This window comes from Nomascus leucogenys, chromosome 2 (assembly GCF_006542625.1).
Source record: "Nomascus leucogenys isolate Asia chromosome 2, Asia_NLE_v1, whole genome shotgun sequence".
NCBI classification, from domain to species: domain Eukaryota; kingdom Metazoa; phylum Chordata; class Mammalia; order Primates; family Hylobatidae; genus Nomascus; species Nomascus leucogenys.
The window spans coordinates 84,385,263-84,410,184 of NC_044382.1; the positions used below are offsets into that span (position 1 = coordinate 84,385,263).

Genomic DNA, 24,922 nt, shown 5'->3' on the forward strand with positions numbered 1-24,922 from the left:
AGAGAAGAGGAGTGAGTAACTGTGGAGTTAGGAAAGGCTTCCTGGGCTGGGCACAGTGGCTCACGCCTGTAATCCCAGTACTTTGGGAGGCTGAGGCAGGTGGATCACCTGAGATCAGGGGTTCGAGAACATCCTGGCCAACATGGTGAAACCCTGTCTCTACTAAAATACAAAAATTAGCTGGGCGTGGTGGCGGGTGCTTGTAATCTCAGCTACTCGGGAAGCTGAGGCAGGAGAATCGCTTGAACCTGGGAGGAAGAGGTTGCAGTGAGCCAATATCATGCCATTGCACTCTAGCCTGGGTGACAAGAGCAAAACTCCATCTGAAAAAAAAAAAAAAAAAAAAAGGAAAGGCTTCCTGGAAGAGGTGATAATGTAGGAGGAGGCTGGATGAAGGGTGATGCAGGCTGAGGGAATAGCGTATGCAAAGGCTTGAAGATGAGGAAGAGGCCAGACAACCAGAGATTGGCTGGAGCGTGCAATGTGTGGTGGAGAAGTTGTAGGTGAGGTTGGAACTGTAAAGAGGGGTCAGATCCCAGGGAGCATAAAGTGCTGGGAATGGGAGATAATGCTCACAGGTGGTACACTGGCCTCTGGCTGCAGGGGAGAAAACAAACAAAAATGGTAAGACTGAAAGCAGGGAGACCTGTTAGGCAGCTATTAAAATCACTCTGGACAGGGCGCAGAGGCTTAGGCCTGTAATCCTGGCACTTTGTGGGGGCAAGGCAGGAAGATAATTTAAGCCAAAATGTTTAAGACCAGCCTGAGCAACATAGCAAGATGCTGCCTCTACAAAACAATTTAAAAATTAGCCAGATGTGGTGGCCCAGAACTGTAGTCCCAGCTACTCAGGAGGCTGAGGTGGGAGGATTATTTGAGCCCAGGAGACCAAGGCTGCAGTGAGCCTATGATCACGTGACTATACTGTAGCCTGGGCAACAGAGCAAGACTCTTGCTCAAAAAACAAAATTACCTTCATAAGGAATGGTGGCCTGAATTTGGATTGGTGAGATGGAGATGGAGAAGAAAGGATTATTGGAAATGGGAGCAGAGGGAGAAAGGAAGGAGCTTAGAAAGGAAGGGCCAAGTTTCCAGCTTGGATGACTGGGAGGCGAGTGGCACCTTTGATTAAAATAAATTATACAATGAGGAGGAGGAGATTTAGGGGACTTGATGAGCTCAGAGTTGCACTTGCTGAGTTTGAGATGTCTCAAGCATCTGAGCGGCAGTGAGAGGTCCAGCAATCAACAGGTAGATGGAACTGAGTTCAAGGGAGTAGCGAAAGCTGGGGATACGGATTCAGAACTCACCAGCCTGGAGATGGTATGTGAAACCATGAGATAACTTGATACCTCCCAGGGAGAGTTTATGAAGTGACAAGAAAAATGGGACCTAACCAGCATTCTTAGGGACAGGATCCTGTAGCAACAGAGCGGAAATCTCCAAGTGGAAATAGGAGAATCAAGAAAATACGATCATGCGGAGTCAAGGAAATGCAAGGTACCCGGAAAAAGCAGTAGGAAAATCCAATCACAAAGGAGCAGAAACAAACTACCCAGTGGATTTGGTTATAAAGTTGTAGCTACATGGTTCAGATTGGAATGGAGAGGCCAGAAGAGGGATGGAGTAACTGACTTTGAATAGGAGGAAGATCGCCTTATCAGAAGTTGGAGGGGGAAGGGGTGGAGGATGGAGACCAGTATTTATATGTTTATAGGGGAAGGAGCAAGGTCAGGTGTTGTGGTCTAAATTGTTTTTGAAGTAGGGTACCAGATATCTGCTGAGAAAGGTGATGTGAGTGGGTGATGATAGCTGCAGAGACCATTTAAGAGGAATGGGAAGGTTAAGAGTGGCCACTGGGGAGACTGGGATGGGCACCTGGCCAGACTGAATGGAACAGTGGGTGATTTAGTGGGCCCAGTTGTCATAAGTTCCACATTTTAGAGACTTTTCTCCAGTTGCTCTGGGAGTAGAGAAGGTGGCTTGTAGCACCTTTTCTTTTTCCAGGTTGAGGTTTTGTAGAAGGTGTTACCAATGCCAAGACCCTCCTGCTCCCTTGACCCCAGTTGCCTTGGCTCCTTAAAGAGTCCCAGAGTGACAGAGAAGAAGCAGTGGCCATTTTTTCTGCAAAAGCTTTGGCTCTTTTATGAAGTCCATGATTTCTACCATGCGTGAAAGCCAGGTCCAAGCCTGGAGTTAATAAGTCCATGATCCTCTACAGCCTCTTCTCAGTCTCATGCCTTCCAATCTCTAGGGCAGCCTACATATCAAAAGGGATTTACAGGGGCTACTCTGATGCTTCTTTTGTCCAAGAACCTTTGTCTGTCCTTTGCCATTCCAAAATCCATCATCACCAAATTAGCCATTCCAAAACTCCTCAGCATTAGAAATCTGGAATTGGGTAGATTCTATGGACCAAGAAATGGAATTTTACGGAAACATCCACACTCCCTTCCTTCCTTTCCTATGTGTCCTTTTAGTCTAACTGGCCCCAAGCTCAGTGGCCTTCAGACAGAAGCAGAAATGTTCCAAGATGATTAGCTAGGAACACAAGGTACAATTGAAAATCCATTGTGCAAACAAGTGCCTGTTTGATTTTCTCTTCACTTCCCTTTGGGTATTAAGCTATCTTTCAATTCCTGTTTGGTTTCTGGTAATAAATATGGCACCAGTTTCATTGATTGATTATGAAGATTAAATGTAAGAAGTCAGGGATGCAAAACAGTGCCCAGCATGTTCAGCATTCTGCACACAGCACTATTGTTTGTAGGAAGCATTCCCACATGCTGAGACAGCTGGAAGGGTTTACATTGTGAGGGGAGGGCCCTTCTTTCACCATCCTTTGTGTAAGTGGCTTATCTCACCTCCACTCAACAAGCCCAGTGTATGGCCTAGAACTCCCATCATACCTGTGCACCAATTGAGGAGAGACACATGGGTGGGAAACTGCAATAAAAAGACGGCCCACAGCAGGCTGCATTCCCACTGCTGGCCAGAGGTGGAGGAACGCTTTGTGTTCTCATCCGAGGTAAGGCCTGCTTTAAGCCCCAGGAGGCTTCCTCCTGATCCTGGGAAATCTTGATCCACTGGACATGCTAGGATTCTTTGTTTCTGGAAATTTTTAGAACTCAGAAAGGAGTTTGGACCCTGGCCATTGTCAAGTGCTCCAGGTACCACTCTATGTCCAACTCAGCCATGCTTCCAGTCATCTGTGATGCTCCAGGCCTACAGATGCCACCCTCTTCCTTGTCCCAGATATTCCCACCAGGGAACTAGGTCACTATTGGGATCTCATCTCTAAGAATCACCAATCCTGGATGCTCCCCTATCCCTGCTGTCTCATAGCATACTCATGATATCCCTGGCCGAAACCGATCTCTATTTTCCACTGAAGTCTTCCAGAGGTTGTAGGAAGTTATCCAAAGATTTGGTCATTTAGGGAAAGGATTTCCCAGAAAAGCAAATGCCATCCAAATGCTGGCAGGCTTTTTTGCAGCTCTTTCTTTCTGCCTCACCACCGCCCCCAACCCCCATTGATTTATTTATTCATCATTAATCCTCTACTGAGTACTCCTTGTGTGCCAGATTCTGTACTAGAAGCAAGGAACGTGGGGCTCGGTTTGGCATGGTTCCACACTCACAGAAATCTACATGCGTAGAGGACATTTCAGGGGGCTCTTAGCAGCACCCAATGCATAAAACTAAGAAAGGGCAGCCATTACTTTTGTGTGCAGGTATTCACAGGTACCATATCCCTCTTTCTCTATCCAATCTCCAGAGAGCCTCTACTTCCACCTGAGCAGGGACCATCCTGAGACCTTTCTAGGACATTCTGCAGTACTAGCCAGCTCTAAGCTTGCCTTTGGTTTGCTTACTGTCAATTTTATCACCCATTATCTCACTCCATCTGTCCACAAGTCACACCTACTTTGAAACAATGCAGCTCTTTATGAAGGAAGTCAACGGATCTGTTTCTAAGAACATAGACATATGCCCTAGGCTTATCTGGGTCTTTCCTTTCCCATAGCTGCATGGGAAGTCTGCATAAAGCAAAGTGACCTGCATGTCTCACCTTATGGAAAGGATGGTGGGCTCTGGCCTCCTGTGGCTGGCCTTGGTCTCCTGCATTCTGACCCAGGCATCTGCAGTGCAGCAAGGTAAGTATTCTGCTTACCTGGCATCTCAGATGTCAAGGAAGACCTAGCAAGTGAGGATAGAAGTGCAAAGAAGGTGGCTCGGGTAAGGAAGAGGAATTGGCAGTTCTAAAGCAAAAACTCAGAGCTAGAAGTCAAGGGAAACATAATGAGAAGCAATGGAAATCAAGTCACAGTCTCTCAAAGAGCCTAATCAGAAGTTCCCCTGAAAGGGCAGTGGGAGCCAGTTAACATAACTTCCCATGCCCATATCTTTGGGAGATCAGAGAGCCCAGATTAAAGAAGATCAAGAAATACATAACTCAGTCACCTTGTACTGGCAAGTGCCTTCTCCTTTTCCTGAAAGGGCTAGATTAAGTGATCTCTTTATGAAGTGGGCAATTCAGATACTTGCAGAAAGGAGTCTCAAGCTTAGAATTAGAGCGCAAATTTCAGCCCTGTGGAGGAGGGTGGGAGAGGGAACTGAGCTCATTGGAGGCCTCCAGTGGAAAAATACAGGGTGTGCAAGAAGTAATCTAAGAATAACAAATGCAGTGATTCCTTGTCTTAAAATAAGTACATGCATGAGCAAAGTCTGAAAATCTTTTTTTCTGAAAGGCCCTTCTAATGTGTATTATAAGCGTGTGCAAAGCTTGAAAATCTCGTTTTAGAAAGCCCCTTTAAATGTGTATTGTAAGCACATGATCCTGTGTGTGCACTTAGCTCCTTCTTCAGGCATTTACAGCATTCAACAAAACAGAACTAGAGAAGAGAATTAGCTTGACCCTGGTGCTGTGCTTGGCATTTTACACATATTATCACATTTAATCCTCTAACAATCTTTTAAGGCTTTCTTTCCCCAAATGAGGTGTACATATTCCAAGATGATTCTGGGGGTGCCTGGCAAACTCTTAACAAGCTTTTAATGGCTGTATGTTTATTTTGTATGCATATCTAAAAAATATAACTAGCACATGATATCTATGTTATCACAGATATTATTCTTTAAGATGAAACTAATTCTTAAAAGATAATCATTGAAAGAAACATTTTAAGTCAATAGTAAACACATGTATGACAAAGGTCATGACCCAAAGCATAGGAATGGATAAAGTTCGAGAACCACTGGTTCACAGGTGTGGTTTTGCCAATGAGTCTCAGGGGACTTAAGTCACCTGCCAAGGTCACCCAGCCAGCAGGTGTGGAATTGGATTTAAACTCAGCCTGACCAGCCTGTGGTCTTCCTCCTTCACTTCTCTGCCTCTTCATACATCACAGTTTCTAAAACTGTTTTTAAAAGTGGTAGATCAACAATCAGAAATGGTCTTGTTAGATCAGTGGTTCTCAATTGGGGGCGATGCCCCCAGGAGGACATTTGGCAATGCCTGGAGACCACTTTGGGGCATGCTGCTGGGATCTGGTAGGTAGAGGCCAAGGATACTCCTGAACATTCTATAACACACGGGATGGCTCCTCCAATGAAGAATGACCTAGCCAAAATGTCAATAGTGCCAAGGTTGGGAATTCTTGCAATAGATTGTGCTACTGGTATGGAAAAATGTCTATGTTATATTAAGTAAAAAACGCAAGTGGAAAAAAAGATGTTGCACAGAATTAAACTTATTTTTATTTTTAAGAAAGCAATATATTTTAAACTTGCCTAAGAAGAAGGCTATATAACAAATTTATTGTTACTTCTGGGGATGAGATGGGCTTATGACAACTTTCATTTCTGCTTTATTCATTTTAATGATGTTTGAGGTTCTTTTTCAGTGAGCCTGTATTACATTTATAATGAGAAAAACAAATATTGGTCAAACAAGGCTGCTGTGCATGGATGCACAGGAAAGTACTTTGTTACTCTGAGTCAGGGAGGGAGGCTGTGCAGGACGGTGGCCCTAATGTCCTCAACGCCTGTAAAATACCACAGAAGGTCCTCACTGATTATTCTGCCCCCAAGGTGATGAAGTTGATGTTTAACTAATGGATCATGTGTGTATTGTCCTCACTGGAGTCCTTAGCACAGCCAAAATAGAGCATGGAGGGGAAAAAATCCTGTAGGTTCTGGCATTGCTCAGTAAACCCAACTGCACTCTGTCACTTTCCCAGGTTACGGAAATCCCATTGAAGCCAGTTCCTATGGGCTGGACTTGGACTGCGGAGCTCCTGGCACCCCAGAGGCTCACGTCTGTTTTGACCCCTGTCAGAATTACACTCTCCTGGATGAACCCTTCCGAAGCACAGAGAACTCAGCAGGGTCCCAGGGGTGCGATAACAACATGAGCGGCTGGTACCGCTTTGTAGGGGAAGGAGGAGTAAGGATGTCGGAGACCTGTGTCCAGGTGCACCGATGCCAGACAGACGCTCCCATGTGGCTGAATGGGACCCACCCAGCCCTTGGGGATGGCATCATCAACTACACTGCCTGTGCCCATTGGAGTGGCAACTGCTGTTTCTGGAAGACGGAGGTGCTGGTGAAGGCCTGCCCAGGGGGGTACCATGTGTACCGGTTGGAAGGCACTCCCCAGTGTAATCTGAGATACTGCACAGGTGAGCAGCAGAGCCCTGGAGAAGGCAGCTATACAGCCAATGAGATGCCCCCCAGGCTCAGTAGAATGAGTGGAGCAAGTCAAGAGGAGACAGGAAAGGATGCAGAGCAGCCTCAACTCAGCTCCTGCCCAGTGAAAACTCAATACAGTGGTTGTCAGACCTTCCAACATTTCAAGCCATAAATTCCCATTCAAGGGTGAAATTTCCCAGTTTATAAATGTGTGTAGCATAAAATCCAGAACTCATGCTCGTTCCAATTTTGGCTCCATTTGAGAAGTTTAATTTGCCTCCCTGAGCCTCAGTGTTCTGATCTGAAAAAAAAAAAAAGTGGGGGTAACAGCAAAAATAACAGCTAACACATAATGCTCACAGTGTCCTTGTTGCTATCCTAAGTACTTCAAATGTATTAACTTGTTTGATCCTCTCCTCAGTTCCATGAGATAAGTGCTACCTAATTACCCCAATTAGGGGCACAGAGAGATTAAGGGACTCTCCTAGTATCACAGAGCTGGAGCATGGTACAGCTGGGATTTGAACTTGGCATTCTAGCTTCAGCATCCATGGGCTTAACCACCATGCTGTCTTTTCTCATTTTGATTGAACAGGCTAATACATTCCTTGTCCTTAGAATAGAGTCTTGCCTGTAGTAAGTGTTCAGGTGGCAGCTTTAGGGCTCTCACTTATCCCATTGGACTGGGAGTCGGGAAATCTGAGTTTGAGGCTTGACGCTTCCACTAAGTATCACACAACCTTGGCAAGATTCTTGTGCCCTGGTGGAATGAGAGGATTGGACTTGGGGGCCTCAAGTCCAGCCCACACTGCATCCTGATCTTCTCTCTCCATGCCCCATCACCTAGACCCATCCACTGTGGAGGACAAGTGTGAGAAGTCCTGCCGCCCTGAGGAGGAGTGCCTTGCCCTCAACAGCACCTGGGGCTGTTTCTGCAGACAGGACCTCAATAGCTCTGGTGAGCGGCTCACTGGGCAAGTAACTACCATCCTGAGTGGGCAGGGCAGGAGGGAGGGAGCTTTAGAGGGTCAAGATAAGGTATAAAGCAGAGTGAGTGGCATGGACCTGAGGCCAAGGGAATGTGGGCTCTCCAATCCATTTGCTGTAATGCCAGTGGGTTTGCAAGGATAGGAGGGCAGGGTTGGAGCAAATTTCCAGGTCAGCTGCTGGGCCACGGCCTCAGGAAATGTTTCTGACATGGACAGGCTTGACCCCTGAAGGATGAAGGCACTGAAGATGATAATTCTGCAAATGTAGTAGCTATGTTTTCATAGCCACAGGGTCTTCATGTCAGGGACATGGGCAGACTTCTGGGGACAAGTCACTGTCTCTGAGCCTGAATGTCCTCATCTGTAAAATGTGGATAAGGTAATAATAATACCCACCATACAGGACTATTATGATAACTAAATCAGAGAAGTCCAATTGGGCAGGCTCAGGGGGTGATGAATTTCTCGTCCCAGGAGGTAAGCAAGCAGAGTGTGATGGCACATGGGTAGGGATGTCATAGGCAAACAAGCGCTAAGCCCTGGACAGGGGATGGATGAGCCTCCCGCTGAGATTATTTCCCTCCATCACTGAACTCTAACAAGGGCCTTTGATCTAGCCCTTGGCACAAGCATGCCTTCCTCTGAGCACACTACAAGTCCCTATGGAAGAGAGAGTGTTTTAGGCAGCAGGACAAGAAGGAGCATGATACATTTGGAATACGGAGCCACAGTATGAACAGGGCGATGCTTAGATGTGCCCGGCAGGAGCACCATGAGAAATGAGGGGTAGGGAACAACCAACAACCTTGATCTCCTTGAAGACTCTTTCTGCTCATTGAGTGGATGAGGCCCCAGAGAATCAGTGTGGTTTTCTGGGGTTTGGGCTCATCACAGAGTCAGACTTTGGGCTTTAAGGAGGCCCTCCCTGTACCTGGATGGGCTCCAAGGACAGCCTCAGCTGACTGAGTGAGCAGGTGGCCTGCCTCAAGTCTTCATCAGTGGCCAGCACAATGATGACTGTCCAGTGGACCCCATTGCTTGCAGACACATCCCTCTGTGATCTGACTTTCACTTCCTTCTCCATCTCCCACACCCCGCTCTCATTGTAGGTTCCTGTGCCTCTGAACTCTGAAATTCCACAAATGCACTGTCCCCTCTATCCCATCTCCATGCTTTTGCCTCTCCTGTTCCCTTAGCCTGGGATGCTTTCACTTGCTTTACTCACTTGCAAAACTCCTACCCTCCTTTCAAATTTCATACCACTGTGAATCCTTCCCTGGCTTCACCAAGAGACTTAGATAGACCTTCTTCTCTGCACCCCCTCCATCTGTACATACTTCTGTCTCTATATTTATCACATTGAAGTGTAATAAACTGTTGATATGTTGGTGTTTACACAAGACCAAGAAATCCTCATGGGCCGAGTCCATGCCTTATTTACTTCGTGTTGAATGCACCTAGCGTTTGAGACGGTGGTTGGTAAAGTGGCTCATGCCTGTAATCCCAACACTTTGGGAGGCTGAGGTGGGCAGATCGCTTGAGTTCAGGAGTTTGAGACCAGCCTGGCCAATATGGCAAAACCCCATCTTTATAAAAATACAGAAATTAGCCAGGTGTGGTGGCGCATGCCTGTAATCCCATGCCTGTAATCCCAGCCTTGGGAGGCTGAGGCAGGAGAATCACTTGAATCCAGGAGGCAGAGGTTGCAGTGAACTGAGATTACACCACTGCACTCCAGCCTGGGCAACACAGCAAAACTCTGTCTAAAAAAAGAGAGAGAGAGAGAGAGAAGGTGGTTGGTAAATATATATTGAATCAATGCATTAATGAATGCAATAGAAACTGTCTTCCTATTAGTTTACTATTTGTCTCCCCTATTCAAATGTTAGCTCTATGAGAGTGGGAATTTTGTCAGTTTTGATAAGTGTTGTAGTCCCAGTGCCTGGCAGATAGTAGATGCTCAAGAAGTTGTGGGTTGAATAAATGTTAAGTTAAAATATGATAGCTCTGAACTTGGTCAGATGTGCTGACTCAACAAGGTAGCATATATCTAACTTCGATTCTAGTATGGAATGCAAGTCCATCCTGCCTCCCCAAATAACACAATCCCCAAGGGGATCTAGACCAAAAAACCTTAGCCAAGCCTGCACATAGGACGCTTGGAAATCTTGAATGAGGGGCCCCCTTTGCCAACCTCACCTACTGCCGGCCTAGGCATGAATTCCATCTGGATCCCCGGGACCTTCTAGTCTATGTAAATCTTCTGGGTCATGGAGACGTTACCAAAGAGTAGGGAAAGTAGCCTTCCAGACTCATGTCCATTCCACTTGCCTTCATCTCTGCTTTGCAGATGTCCACAGTTTGCAGCCTCAGCTAGACTGTGGGCCCAGGGAGATCAAGGTGAAGGTGGACAAATGTTTGCTGGGAGGCCTGGGTTCAGGGGAGGAGGTCATTGCCTACCTGCGAGACCCAAACTGCAGCAGCATCTTGCAGACAGAGGAGAGGAACTGGGTATCTGTGACCAGCCCCGTCCAGGCTAGTGCCTGCAGGAACATTCTGGAGGTAAGTGGCTTTCACACCACTGCTGCCAGAAGGTATGTGTTGGGCTGATGGGACCTATCATAGTAGCTCTGAGATCTTGGACAAGCCATTTAGCTTCCCTGAGCCCCCAGGGTTATGTGAGAGTGCACAAGTTGGTTTACATAAACAGCTTAGTATAAATCTGACATGTGAGTTTCATAAATGTAAGCTACAATTATGATCATTTTAATTAGGGATGGTGGGGGAGGGATGCACAGAGAAGCAAGTTTGTTGGTTCCTGACTCTTCCCAAGGGTCGATAATTTATCGTTCTAGTTTTTTGCCTGGTGTCCTCATTCCCCTTCCCATAAAGTGTCAGTAACACTGAAGGAGGAGGTCCCTTGACCTCCATGAGCTCAGAAGGTAGGGTGGCTGCGTGGTTAAGCAAATTGACTCTGGAAATCAGATCTGGATTTGATATACACCTACATACACATACACATAAACGTCTGTGTGTTTTTGTTTTGCCAAAGAGAAATCAAACCCATGCCATCTACAAAAACACCCTCTCCTTGGTCAATGATTTCATCATCAGAGACACCATCCTCAACATCGACTTCCAATGTGCCTACCCACTGGACATGAAAGTCAGCCTCCAAGCTGCCTTGCAGCCCATTGTAAGGTATGGCATTGACCCTTAACCCTGGCAATAGTCACATCACGCTTACTTCAAGTGCAGACTATGATGTCCACACCATACTGCCAGTCTCCTTCAGGAGCCTCCAGTCATTCAGTCATTCATTCCACAAGTACTCATTGATTGTATATTAAAGGTGTTCAGCATGAACAAGGCAGACATAGACTATTCTGCGGATATTAAAGATTGTTATAACCAGGCAATGCAGCAACGTGAAACAGTGCTTACTAAATGTGCTAGAAAATAAAAACACAGGACAAGTTTATTCACCTTGAGGAACAAAGGTATTAAACAACTAATTAAATCAATAATTACTTATAAGCAAGATGAGTGCAATGTAAAAGAAACGTGGGGTACTTTGGGAGCAAGCAAAAGCGGTTCCAGACCTCTGTTGGTGGTGGGTTTGATGGGGACAGAAGAGCTTCCCTGCAGACGTGAGATTTAAGCAGAGACCAGCTTTTATTGGATAAACAGGTACCCCCATCCCCAGCAGAAATAGCAGCAGATAGCAATTTGGGCAAGGGCTTTTCTCTGTTTTGTTGTGTTTCTGTGCCTGAAATGGGGCCCTGTTAAATCAGTTCCTTAGCATCCCTAGACTTGCCAGGGGACTTTCTGAGATGTCAAAAATCCAGAGTGCCCATCTCATTCCCTATTGCTCCCTGGGATCACAAAGCAACAGGATCAGAAGATCAAACATTTTCTAATTTAGTGGTTTCCAGATGGTTTGGTACTGGGGCTCCTGGTTCATAAAAAATCAAAATGAAAGCCATTTATCTTGTTAAAATTGGTGCTTCACTGAAGACTGTGGGTGGAATGGAGGGAAGAGGTCTGTTGCTAAAAAATGTGAACACACAGAACTGGTTCTCAGCCCCACTCTCCAGGTGAGAAGATGGAGGTGTACACTCAGTTACTCCCTCAGCAAGGGAGACGTGTGTAACCTGTCCTGCGGGGAGGATCGGTGGAAATCCCGGAGACAGACTTGTCTGTCAAGTTTAGTGCCTAGAAGCTAATAAATGCTCAGTTTAAACGACTGAGTGATTAGTTCACTTAAGGATCCAAGATGTGTGTCTTTGCCTTCGTAGTGTGTTAAGTAAGTGCAGGGCTTGATTTATGTTGTTCTCTGAGGTTTCCACTCCTGTGGCTTTCTTTTTCTCAGTTCCCTGAACATCAGTGTGGGCGGGAATGGAGAGTTCATTGTCAGGATGGCCCTCTTCCAAGACCAGAACTACACGAATCCTTACGAAGGGGATGCAGTTGAACTGTCTGTTGAGTCCATGCTCTATGTGGGTGCCATCTTGGAACAAGGGGACACCTCCCGGTTTAACCTGGTGTTGAGGAACTGCTATGCCACCCCCACTGAAGACAAGGCTGACCTTGTGAAGTATTTCATCATCAGAAACAGGTAACGAGCAATTCTGGAATTATCATTTGGCCTTACTAACGTTTACAGGAAAGTGTTCATCTCATCCATCCCCAGCAGACATGTAAGTTGTATTACATATCATAACCACAATCTTTGACCCAGAAATATCTCTCCTGAGATTTCAGCCTAAAATATTAATACTAAATAGGTGGGTAGGGTAAATCAATGTCAATATTTTCCATTTCAATATTGTTGATAACTTTGGCAACAGCCTCATTGTTCAAAAATAGGGAATCAATTTGGTAGTGATGAATTATTACACAGAAGTGAACACTGGTCAATATGAAAACAATATGATAAATGTTGTGGGGTGAAATATCATTAAACATGCCCAGCTGACAAAAACAAGGGAAAAATGCATTTCTATAGATCATGATTTAAATTATAGTAATAATCCTAGCTAATATTTGTCATCGAGCTTAGCTATGTGCCAAGCAATATATGTGGATTATCTGATTAAATGCTCACATCAGTCTCATAAAGTGTATATTACTGTCTCCACTTTACAGATAAGAAAAGTAAGGCTCAGTAAGGATGAGTAACGTGCCCATAATCACTTAGCTAGAACATGGGTCAGGCTAGAATATAAAACCGGTCTGTTTCACTCCAGAGACTGTGCCCCAAATAATTTAAGCCATGTGAGCTTATGGATAACATCTTGGAGGAAAGAGAGGAATAGAAAAAGTCCGCGTTATCATGATGGAGGGAACCCGAGGGACTCTTTAATTTTCTCCACTGATGTTTTTAGAAGTTACACCTTTGCCCCTGTCACCCTCCCAGCTGCGCAAATCAACGTGATTCCACCATCCACGTGGAGGAGAATGGGAGGTCCTCAGAAAGCCGGTTCTCAGTTCAGATGTTCATGTTTGCTGGACATTATGACCTAGTTTTCCTGCATTGTGAGATTCATCTCTGTGATTCTCTTAATGAACAGTGCCAGCCTGTGAGTGTCTCTTTGAACTGAACTCTTCAGAGCCTGGCATGGAGCCTGGTACCTGATAGGCTTTCCGTATATATTTATTGGAATTATGAATGGAGGGAGGGTGGGAGGGAGGGGAAAGGGAGGGAAGGGAAGAGAAGGGAAAGGGGAAGAGGAAAGAGAAGGGGAAGGGAAGGAAGGAGAGAAGGGAAGGGAATGGGAAGGTGAAGGGGAAGAGGAAGGGGAAGGGAAGGTTAAGGAAGTGGATGAGGAAGGGGAAGGAGGGAGGGAAGGGAAGGAAGGGGAAAGGGAAGAGGGAGGGAGAAAGGAATACAAAAGGGATGGAGAAGGAAAGGAGGGACAGGGATGGAGGGAAGGAAGGAAGCAGGATGAAGAGACGGAAAGAGATGGATAGGTGTATGGATGGGAGGGAGGGAAGAATGAAGGATAAATAGATAGACTCTAGGTCTCCTGAAGGCCCATATCTAAGCAATTTTTGTGTCCCCAGGAGGCAGATTTGATAAAGAAATCTGTCTACTAGATTCCATTGGCATCTTTTAAATGATTATAATCATAGATGACTTTTTCAGCGCTTGCACTTTGTCAAGCACCATGCTAAAACTTCTGCATACCTTTTCTAATGTAACTCTCAGAACAACCCTGTAAGTAGATTATTTTATCTACTCCACTGTGAGGGTCAGAGAAGTCCTTTCCCACAGGGCCACACACAGTTAGAAAATATCAGAGCCAGGGTGTGCCCCAGCCGAGAGGTGACTCCAGTGCCCCTGCTCTTGCTTGCATTTGGAACTGCCTGTGAATAGTTGGCATTTTCTGAGTGCTTACTTTGTGCCCACGTGTTGCAGGCACATCTCATTTTCATCTTCACAACCAGGTAGGTATTATTTAGTCATTGTAGAGAGGCAAAGTCATTGGCCCCAAATTATATAGCTAAAAGAAAGTCTCTACTTGATGAGATTCAAACCCAGATTTGTTTGGCATGACAGTGATAATTTTCTAGATTGAGATAACCACAGCATCGGAATTAGGGCCATAGCATGAATCAGTTCTGGATCCAGTTCTTGGTCCAGAGCTGCCCATTGTAGAAGCAGTCTAGATAGAATCCAGGCATTTAAATTTTGATATAATAAAAGTTCATTATCCCTACAGTCTTGCTCAAGAAGTCAAGTCCGCAGTGAAGTACCGGCCATCGACCTAGCCCGGGTTCTAGATTTGGGACCCATCACTCGGAGAGGTAAGGGGCCAAATCCCAGTGACAAGACCAGCTGGCTGAGTGTTGACAGTTAACCACAGATGCCTGGGGTCACCAGCCCAACTTCTCAGGGCTTTTCTACCACCTCAGTCTGACCCTTACTGAAAAACCTATTCTTTGAGATGCTTTGGGTAATAACAACAATATTGTCATTTGGACCTCCTGTGTGCTTAGAGACCAGGCTAAGCTCTTGCATCCATCAATTCACTTAATCCTCCCATGCCTGTGTCCATTTTACAGGTGAGAAACTAAGACTCAGAGAGATTAAGTGACTCGCCCAAGATCCCCCTGCTCATGAGTGGCTAGAGTTAGGATTGAACCCAGCTCAGTCTGATTCCAAAACATGTGGCCTTTTCCTTATTCCACCTGCTTCCAGGCCCCCATAATTCAGTTCCTGATGGGTGAAGTGTAAGTCCTAAATCCCGTTTAAATGCAACTTTGTTTTCTGGTGAATGACTGTGTTTTCCAAAATTCATTTACGGTATTCTGGAGCATAATATAGGGGAGGCTTTCCAATGGCTCCTCATATTTTCATCCATCCTACTCATGGGTTTACAGTAGTGTTTAGTTAGTGTTTTTATTTCCACCAGGATGGAGAAGTGGAAGAATGAAAGCCTTTTTTTTCCCCTAAAGAAATTAAGATGCAGTAATGTTGGTAATAATAATACCTTCTTTGTGCCTGGCACTTTGTCAAATGCCTTTGTATGCATGATCACTTTGAATGCTCACAGTAGGTGAGGGAGATAAGCATTATCACCATTTCCATTCTCCAGAGCAAATGGAGGCTGTCTCATGAAGGAGGCTCTGCCCTGAGTTTAACTACCATTTTACTGAGCTCTCAACTTGAAGCCTCAAGTGGCATCACAGGGTAACTTGGTGGATGTTAAGAACTTTCACTTTTGAATCAGACATACTGGGGTTTGAATCCCAGCTCTGCTACTGACTGGCAAGGTCAACTTGGTAAGTCCCTTAACATCACTGAGCTCCAGTCTTCTCATCTGTCAAATGGGGATGAGAATACTTTCTTCACAAATCTGTTAGGAGGATTAAGTCTAAGATGCATGCGATGTGTCTAGAAAGGTGCCTGTGCCAGATCCTAGATGCCCCCACAATGTGGCCACAAACTTGCCAGTGGTTGTGATGGCCAGGTCTAGGAGGATGTGAAGCAGTTATGGCCATAGTGTTGCAGTCACTGGAGCATGACTGAGGAAACCCACCCCTTCTGCTCTTGTTCACAGGTGCGCAGTCTCCCGGTGTCATGAATGGAACCCCCGGCACTGCAGGTACATCATTTTCTCATGCCTTTCCCACAGCTTTCTCAACTCTCCTTTCTCTTTTCAATGCTGCCCCTTTTACGGCCCGGACCGTATGCTAGGGACACTGACATTAATCAGACCTAAGATTGGCCTTTGAGATGCCCACAGTCTAGTGGAGGAGAGTCCTTTAACAAGAAACATATACTGAGCGCCTACTGTGTGCCAGGCCTTGTTCTAGGCACTGAAGATTGGTGCCAAACAAAACAGCCCAGGTGCCTAACCTCATAGAGCTTATGCACCAGTGTGGAAAGTAGAAAATAAAAAGTAAACATGGTACTTTAGAAATAAAAGAAAGTGATGTGATAGAAGAGTAATAATGCCTTAAATAAAATAGAAGTTCATTTCTTTTTTTGCAAACTCAAGAACATTTTTTTTTTAATTGATTTTACTTTAAGTTCTGGGATACATGAGCAGAACGTGCAGGTTTGTTACATAGGTATACATGTGCCATGGTGGTTTGCTGCACCCATCAACCCGTCATCTAGGTTTTAAGTCCCGCGTGCATTAGGTATTTGTCCTAATGGTCTCCTTCCCCTTGCCCCCCATCCCCTGGCAGGCCCTGGTGTGTGATGTTCCCCTCCCTGTGTCCATGTGTTCTCATTGTATAGACGTTAATTTCTGTCACACATAAATGAAGCTTAGAGGCAAGCTGTCCAAGGCTAGTGGGGCAGCACCATAAAGCTGTCAAAGACCCAGGCTCCTTCCAACTCATGCCTCCACCGTCTTTGAGGTGTGGCCATCATCTTCATGTTCCAAGATGGCAGCCAGAGCTCCAACCTTTGTATCCAGGCAACAGGATGGAGGGAACAAGGAAGAAGCCAATGAGTGTTAAAAGACATTCCTGAAAACTGGCACCTTATACCTCCACTTACATCTCATTGGCTGGTGCTTGGTCACATGCCACATCTTGCTGCGAAGAAAGCTAGGAAATGTAATCTTTACTCTGGGTGGGCCATGTGCCTAACCAATGTTTGATGGCTTTATTATCAAGGTAGGAAGGAAGAATGACTATCAGAATGGATAAGTGGTCAGAAAAACTTTCAGAGTAAGTGATGTTGAAGCCAAATGAGAAAAATGAGTTGGAGGTGCAAATGTTAGGGGAATGAGCCCCATACGCACGGGAACATCAACAATTCATTGCACAAGTGAGACTGGCACTTGAGCAAATAAATGACAAGCAAGTAGATAGTACAGAAAGAGTACATAAAAGGCTAAATAACTGTATTGGATATGGTCTGGAAAGAATTTCACCAGGTAGTAACATCTGAATGGGGTTTTGATGAATGACTTGGAGCTAAACAAGCTGACTAATAAAAGAAATATCACACACACACACACACACAGAGAGATAGAGAGAGAGAGCGAGACAAAGAGAGACAGAGAGAGAGTGATAGATAACATTTTTACATTTTTTACATATTTATAGGGTACTAAAAATATGTTTTGGACAAAATGGAAAGCACATACTATTAAGATTTGCTTTCCCACAAAATGACCTATACTGGTGAACCCAAACATGAAAAGGTTCTTTCCATCCTCAAAGCCCAAACTTAGACGGCAGTTTTTAAATTTCCCAAATAAGTCCAAGATGGACTCTCTATGTTCAGTGCTAGCATTCAGAAAATGCTAAGAAAAGTCACGCTCATTGAGAGGAGTGGTTAGAGCTCATTCTAAAAGCAGCTTAGGCCAGGTGCAGTGGCTCATGCCTGTAATCCCAGCACTTTGGGAGGCCAAGACGGGCAGACCACCTGACGTTAGGAGTTCAAGACTAGCCTGACCAACATGGAGAAACCCTGTCTCTACTAAAAATACAAAATTAGCTAGGCATGGTGGCGCATGCCTGTAATCCCAGCTACTTGGGAGGCTGAAGCAGGAGAATCGCTTGAACCCGGGAGGAGGAGGTTTTGGTGAGCTGAGATTGCGCCATTGCACTCCAGCCTGGGCAACAAAAGCGAAACTCCATCAAAAAAAAAAAAAAGCAGCTTGAAGTCAGGAACCTCAAGTCTCATTCCTTTCTGCCAGTCCTTCTGGTTAGCCCAGTGCCTGGAACAGTGTGGTTTCCCAGTAGAGTTTGCCGAATTGACTAATTTCTAGAATGGGTGGTGGATTTTGGACACTTCTGGACAAGGAGGGGATCAGTCTGATGTTGAGGCAGCCTACCCACCACAAGAGGGCACTTTTGGTTTTCATTGTCTGCTATCACAATTATCTTTGATGTTTTAGAATTAATTGAACATCAACCTATTTTTGTAATTATAACTTTTTGTCATGTACTGTTCTGAAATTTATGATATTTCTCTCCTCACTTCTAGGACATCAGCCAGTTACTTTGAAACTGGGGTAATGGGGAGATTTTATAATTTGCTAGTATGGCAGGAAGGCTCACATGTTTCTCCTAGGCCCTCTGATACAAGACCATTATCATCTGGGATCCACGTCCTTCACTGAAACTGAGTACACAGTGATGTGCCAAAGAGATACAATCCCAGCAGAACTAGATCTTAGAGTCTAGCTTTTAAAACCAACATTTATACAGTGTTTACCATGTGCCAGGCAATGGTCTCAATGCTTAATATGAACTCACTCATTTAAGCCTTACAAAAATCCAGTGAAGTCACAGGTGCTATTAATATTTCTCTTTGGCATACAGGAAAATACAGGCAGAAAGGTTTAATAACTTTTCTGGGACTGCCCAGCTAGGTGTAGAGCTGAGATTCTAAGCTAAGTAATCAGGCCTCAGAGGCAGTGCTTTTTAACCTCTGTGTCTTTCTACCCCTTCAGTATTAGTCAGCGTAAGTAATGCTAGCTGCTATAACAAACAGTCCCTAATCTTCTGTGTCTTTACACGACAGTACTGTTTCCCACTAAATCACTGGGGGAGGGGATGCAGTTCTGCTCCATGTAGTCGTCAGGAGCTCAGGCTTCTACTACCTTCTGGTAACTTCTGGCAACTCCACTATCCCCTGCAAGTCCTATCTTGGATCCTCTGCATCTGCTCCCTAGATGGTTGATGAGAGAGCAACAGGATATATAGGAGGCTTTAAGGATCAGACCTAGAAATGGCACAGATGACTTCTATGCACATTTTATTAGCCAGATTCAGTCACATGGCCCCATCTACTTGCAAAGGACACTGGGAAAAATTGCCTTCCTGTGTGTCCAGAGGAAAATGAAAAAAATGGTTGATGATTAGATAGCTTTGCCTCTACCATATGAGTCCCAGAGACTAGAACTAGGCCAGATATTAAAGGTGCTTTGCCTTTCTCATCCTTGTGTTGCGAAAGACAAAGAGGCCAACTTACATTTGCTCCTGACTCCCAAAGCCCAACACTTGACAGTCATCTTTCTTGTATTTCAGGGTTCCTGGTGGCCTGGCCTATGGTCCTCCTGACTGTCCTCCTGGCTTGGCTGTTCTGAGAGCTCCGCTGAGCATCTGGCCTTGAAGTTTGTGTTCTTCCCTCTGGCAATGGCTCCCTTCAGCACTTCTGCTTTCCACTCCAATTCACACAGTCTTGGTATTAACAGACTCAAGGCCAGGCTAGGTTTAGGGAAAGGGAAGAGCCTTCACCTTCTTTAAAACTCTCGGCTGGGTGCAGTGGCTCATGCCTGTAATCCCAGCACTTTGGGAGGCTAAGGCAGGTAGATCACCTGAGGTCAGCAGTTCGAAACCAGCCTGGCCAAAATGGTGAAACTCCGTCTCTACTAAAAATACAAAAATTAGCCAGGCATGGTGGCAGGCGCCTGTAATCCCAGCTACTTGGGAGGCTGAGGCAGGAGAATTGCTCAAACCCAGGAGGTGGAGGTTGCAGTGAGCTGAGATTATGCCATTGCACTCCAGCCTGGGCAACAGAGCAAGACTCTGTCGCAAACAAAGAAAAGAAAGAAAGAAAGAAAAGCAACATAGTGGGGTTCCTGTCAATCTGTCCTGGGCTGCCCTTCTCATTTGTTAATGGGACCTTGAAAGCAAGCTTGCTAGGTGCCCTCCATGGCTCCAGCCTTTACCGGAAGTGTGGCGCATGTTTTTAACTTCAGGGAAGAGGTATCCTGTCACTGGGGTATGGGATGAGCATGGAGAAGAGGCACCGGCCATGATTCCTTCCTAAGCATCTCCTGTTCTAACTGCTCATGAATTGAAGAAACTGACCCTTGTGTTCACTCTGCTTCCTCTGATTGTTTCTATCATGGTTTCCGAAAATTGACATGGGAACATATCAAAGGGCCACTTTTGGAGACTCTGCTCCAGGAAAAACTAGTCCCCATAGCTCCCCTATCCCCTACCACACCACAGACATGCTGTGACTTAGAGAACTACACAAACATCCTTGGGACCTAGATGCTGGAGGAATGACTTGATTTTGATGCAGAAACTCCATCACGCAAGGGAGTACCTCTCACTGTAAACAGTGCTGTGCTTGCTCTGAAGGGTTAAGCAAGGAGTCCCAGCAGAAGTAATGCACCAGTCCTGCTATGGGAATGTAACTGCAAAGCCTAGGAGGTGGGTGAAGTCCCTTTCTGGAGACCTTTAATGAGTACTTCAAAGCACTCGACAAAGATGCAACAAATAGAGCATCACACATACACAGGCATTAATACTCACGGGAATATAGATGCTGACATGTGTACACTGACTTATGCCCTTCCCACAGCTACAGATAAGGCCTCACAAAGTTGGCCTCAGAGACACATCAGGAACCAAGGTGGATCAGCAGGTGCCGAGCGTGTGTATCTGCTTGGAGGAGAGGTTCCAATGTGCTGCCTTGTTCAGGGATGGTGTGGTTGCAAGAAACAGAAACCCATTACAATTTCTCAGGCAAAAAGGGAGTTAATTATAAGGACATAAGAGCACAAAGTTCAAGTGCAAGAGATACATCCAGGCTGCACAAGCTCCGGGAGTGGGGTCTGGCAAGGCAAAAGAAACCAAAGTTTGTCTTGCCTTCTGTTCCTCTTTCTGGAGCCACTTGGCCTTTTATGACTGTGTATCTTTGCATTGGCTTTGTTTTCTTTTTATGTCTCTGAAGCCAGCTTTTCCTGTTCACTCATCCCTTGATAAAATATGGACATTATAGCTTCACATCACTTCCTAATTCAGGGACCAACAGAGACTGGTTAGCATGTTGCTATCCCACCTCCAAACTGCATCAGGGAATTTGATTTCACTGCTTCGGTCAGGGTCCAATAGTCTGGGCCAGGGGACTGGGATCATCAAGCACATAGCCAAAGGGGCTGACCTGATGGGGCAGGTCTGACACAAATGGGGTCGTTTCTTCGACAGACATCCCAAGGGCCACTATGATAGTGGCTTCTGTAAAAGAGGGGTTCCCGAGAAGAATTGCATTCTGTTTCCCAGTGAGTTAGAGGAGTTATACCTACTACATCCCAAGGCAGGTGGCATGGTAGAAATAGGCCTGAAAGAGAGGTCAGGTTCTAACCTTCTCCCCTCTCTGAGGCTCAGCTGCTCCCTTCTGTAGAATAAAAGGGGTTGGTCTGTAACAAGATTTTCAAAAATTTAGAGTAGTGGAACTTTACAACTTGACATGGACATCCAGATATTAAAAGCAAATAGATTCTTGTTGATGTCAGGTGGGGAGCTTAGCTCTCCCATTCTGTGATTCCTTTCTCTGAAGGCCCTCAAAGCAACTCCATAATAACTCACAGAGCTGCCAGAGCCAATGTTTTGGAGCACCCGGGGACATACGAACTCTAATATAACTTCCAGGAGAAAGTACATAGGATTCCACTTAGAGCCAATCTCAGCTATCTGTCTGTCTGGCTATCTATCTATCTATCTATCTATCTATCTATCATCTATCTATCTATCATCTATCTCCTATCTACCTATCATCTACATACCTATCTACTCAATTATCATCTACCTAGCTAGCTATTTACACTTTTTTGTTTTCTACAAATGGGCATGTTGTCTGAATAACAATCTCTGAATGTCCAGTCCACTTCATTCATTCAGTCAACACAAATTTGCTTAGCAGTTTTTATGTCCCAGGTCCAAGGGCCTGGGTACAATAATTAATTAGACACAATCCCTTCCCTTGGAAGATTCACAATCCTGGCAGAACACAAACTCACATAGAGGCGCTCACAGGCAAACCACAAACACACATGCCCACTTACCCACACACACAGGCCTGTATACCCAGAGGCATCTATTCACACCAACACACATTCTAACAGACACACATATCAACCTCATGTGCCCAAAGGCACAGAGAACCTCAAGTCAGCCACTTACATATTTATTGTCATGAATTACTTTGTAACAACCAATATTTTTAACACCCCCTATGTATAAGGCATTATTTTAAGTGCATTTTGGGCATTATATCATTCCACCCTCACATTAGACATTGAAGGTAGCCACTATTATTACCTTCAATTTAGTGATGAGTAAACCAATGCTTTAAAAAGATAATTACTCAAAGGCCTATAGCTTTTAAATGCTGATTTCAGGGCTTGAACCCAGGTAGCCAGACTTTGAAGCAAATGCTCTTAACTAGACACTGTATCCTGCCTCCATTTATATATAACACTTAACACACACACACAGTGTGGCACCCATATACACACATATGTATATGTGTATACATATATGCACCCACTTGCAAACAGGTATGTGGACAGACACATGCATTTTCCAGCAAAGGCCCTCACACATACACAGGCATTAATACTCATGGGCATATAGATGTTGACATGTGTGCACTGACTTATGCGTCATGATTTAGATGCAGACACATCAATGGAACTTCACATATAACTTAATACAGAAAAAAAAAAACCCACAGAGACACTCCAATACTCACACACACATATGTCTGCACATACACGCATACATATATATACATAAACACACACATACGTCCCTACGAGACACAGGATCTGGATCCAACTTTCCTAGAACCAGGATTCCTGCCATGTTTCTCTCCCATCAGCTTACATCTCCCACCCCTAGTGATGTTCAGCTGGGCTCTGGGGCAAGATAAATTCCAGCTGCAGAGGGCTCAGTGAAATGGGCCCTGGACTCAGCATCTGAAAGTTCTGGAGAGTAAGGATGTTGGGGATAGCAAGAAGCAACCTGAAGACTAGTCTTGCATACCCAGGAAGACTGGCCTCTCAGGTCTGAAGAAGCCTTTGCAAGCAGCTGGTAGAGGATGCCGAGTGGCTTAAGGTGCCCTGCCCTCCCAGAACTTAACTCTTCTTGGGGAAACAGAATGCGGATACTAGGCAGCAAAAGCTTAGTAGTGTAAGACTGAGACAGACATTGCAAGACTCAGAGAAGGGAGAGCTCAGCTCAGCCTGGGAGAGGAGGGAAGGGTTCAATCCCAGTCCCTTCATTTCATGGATGAAAATTAAGTTCCAGCAAAGATAAGTGGCATGTCCATCCTTAATGACCAGGCAGGGATGAAGGGGGCAGGGAGAAAGGTAAAACTGGTCACCGGAAGGAAATTTGGCATGGGAACCCCAGAGGATACACGCCACCCATCCTAACCCATTTCATAATCTCTCCTCACTCTGTTCCTCTCTTTCAGCCTCTTTCTCCTGTGAAGGGCCAGAAATCACCCTCATATTTTCTATCATATTAGATTCTCCCTTCTAAAAGTCTATCAGATTGATCCACTTTTCTTCAGCTCCATTGAATCTGATCTTTTCTGGGCTACTTTCATCTCTCACCTTAACCACCATAATAGCTTCTTAAGTGGCCTTTCTCCAGGCTCACCTCTCTCAATCCATTCTCTACTCTGCAGCTAGTGAGCATTTAAAACAAAAGTCACTTTCTCCTTTAGATCGCTCCAGAGGCTCTTTACCTTCTATAGGACGAGTTCTGCCTGCTTACCTAACAGATCATGTTCTTTGCCTGCCTCTCCAGCCTTAGCCCTTAAACATATCCCCTTCATAACCCAGCTTCCAGTGCCACAGAATTTCTCAGGCTCCCTGAGCTGTTCTATTGTGCTCTACCCTACTTTTGTGTGCTGTTTTGCTGCCTGAAGGACACTTCCCCTCACTGGGGTTATTTCTCCTGTGAAGCCTTCCTGGATCCCCCTGTCCAGTGTAGAGTAGGCAAATCAATCAATAGAAAATAGACCCACAAATGACAAATAATAGAATCAGCAGACCAGAAAGTCAACACAGTTTAAAAAATACATTCCATTTTTTCAAGAAAGTAGAGAAAAGCATGAGCATGATAAAGAGAGAAAAGGAAGCTAAATATTTAAAAAAAACTACTACCCTACTTTATGACCTCTTCTTTACAAACTTTTTTTTTTTTTTTTGAGATGAAGTCTCACTCTTGTTGCCCAGGCTAGAGTGCAGTGGTGTGATCTCGGCTCACCACAACCTCCACCTCTCTGGTTCAAGCAATTCTCCTGCCTCAGCCTCTCGAGTAGCTGGGATTACAGGTGGCTGCCACCACGCCTGGCTATTTTTTGTATTTTTAGTAGAGATGGGGTTTTACATGTCGGCCAGGCTGGTCTCGAACTCCTGACCTCAGGTGATCTGCCTGCCTTAGCCTCCTAAAGTGCTGGGATTACAGGCATGAGCCACTCTACAGACTTTTATAATCACATGTAGCATCTGCATCTGAAATTGTTTTTACATCTGTCCCACCTGCACTCTTCACCCCAGGCTGTTAGTTCCTTGAGGACAAGGACTTCGTCATATTCAAACATTATTGGTCGAATAAATGAAGAAACAGGCTGCATCATTTCTCTTTATCCTTTTACCTCCTCTATCATCCTGCTGTTATCTTCCAGAAGGAGAAGAAACAGCTTCACAGGAAAAGTAGAGGAGATTTTCCCACTTGAATAATTATGGTGAAAGTGCCAAATCAGAATGTGAAATAGGAATTCTGGGCTCTGTACCAGAAATTTACTCCTATGCTGTTAGCTGATGTTAAAGAGGGTGGATTTCTTTTCCCTTAGGTCTCATCTTCTGTGCCTTCAGGGAAAGTTGGTTGGAAGTTTGAATGGTGTGTTGTTGTTGTTGTTGTTTTGTATTAAGGAGGGCTGTAATGGAACCAATACAATGGTTATTGATGGAGAGTAAGTTGAGAGAAGCTCAAGGGTGATTATTTAATGGCAGGAG

The 24,922-nt window shown here is 45.1% G+C and overlaps 1 protein-coding gene across 2 annotated transcripts; it reads left to right on the top strand.

Moving 5' to 3' along the window:
* Window positions 1-2,723: 2,723 nt before the first annotated feature.
* GP2 (glycoprotein 2) lies at window positions 2,724-19,981 on the top strand. 2 transcript variants are annotated; one of them, XM_003261478.3, is made up of 11 exons: window positions 2,724-3,028; window positions 4,028-4,157; window positions 6,243-6,683; window positions 7,541-7,651; window positions 10,033-10,244; window positions 10,735-10,883; window positions 12,055-12,300; window positions 13,102-13,264; window positions 14,408-14,492; window positions 15,749-15,793; window positions 19,185-19,981. In XM_003261478.3, the coding sequence occupies exons 2-11, from the start codon at window positions 4,064-4,066 to the stop codon at window positions 19,241-19,243; spliced, it is 1,605 nt and encodes a 534-aa protein (XP_003261526.2). In that variant the 5' UTR covers window positions 2,724-3,028; window positions 4,028-4,063; the 3' UTR covers window positions 19,244-19,981. The 2 variants fall into 2 exon arrangements, with proteins under 2 accessions (XP_003261526.2, XP_030656022.1); XM_030800162.1 differs by lacking the exon at window positions 6,243-6,683.
* Window positions 19,982-24,922: the final 4,941 nt, after the last annotated feature.

What these genes read in the sequence shown, in the direction of transcription:
- GP2 (XM_003261478.3), top strand. Translation starts at nt 4,064, where the DNA reads ATGTCTCACCTTATGGAAAGGATGGTGGGCTCTGGCCTCCTGTGGCTG. An exon ending in CCTGCAGGAACATTCTGGAG is followed by an intron (nt 10,245 to 10,734) that starts GTAAGTGGCTTT and finishes GTTTTGCCAAAG; the next exon opens with AGAAATCAAACCCATGCCAT. An exon ending in GGGACCCATCACTCGGAGAG is followed by an intron (nt 14,493 to 15,748) that starts GTAAGGGGCCAA and finishes TCTTGTTCACAG; the next exon opens with GTGCGCAGTCTCCCGGTGTC.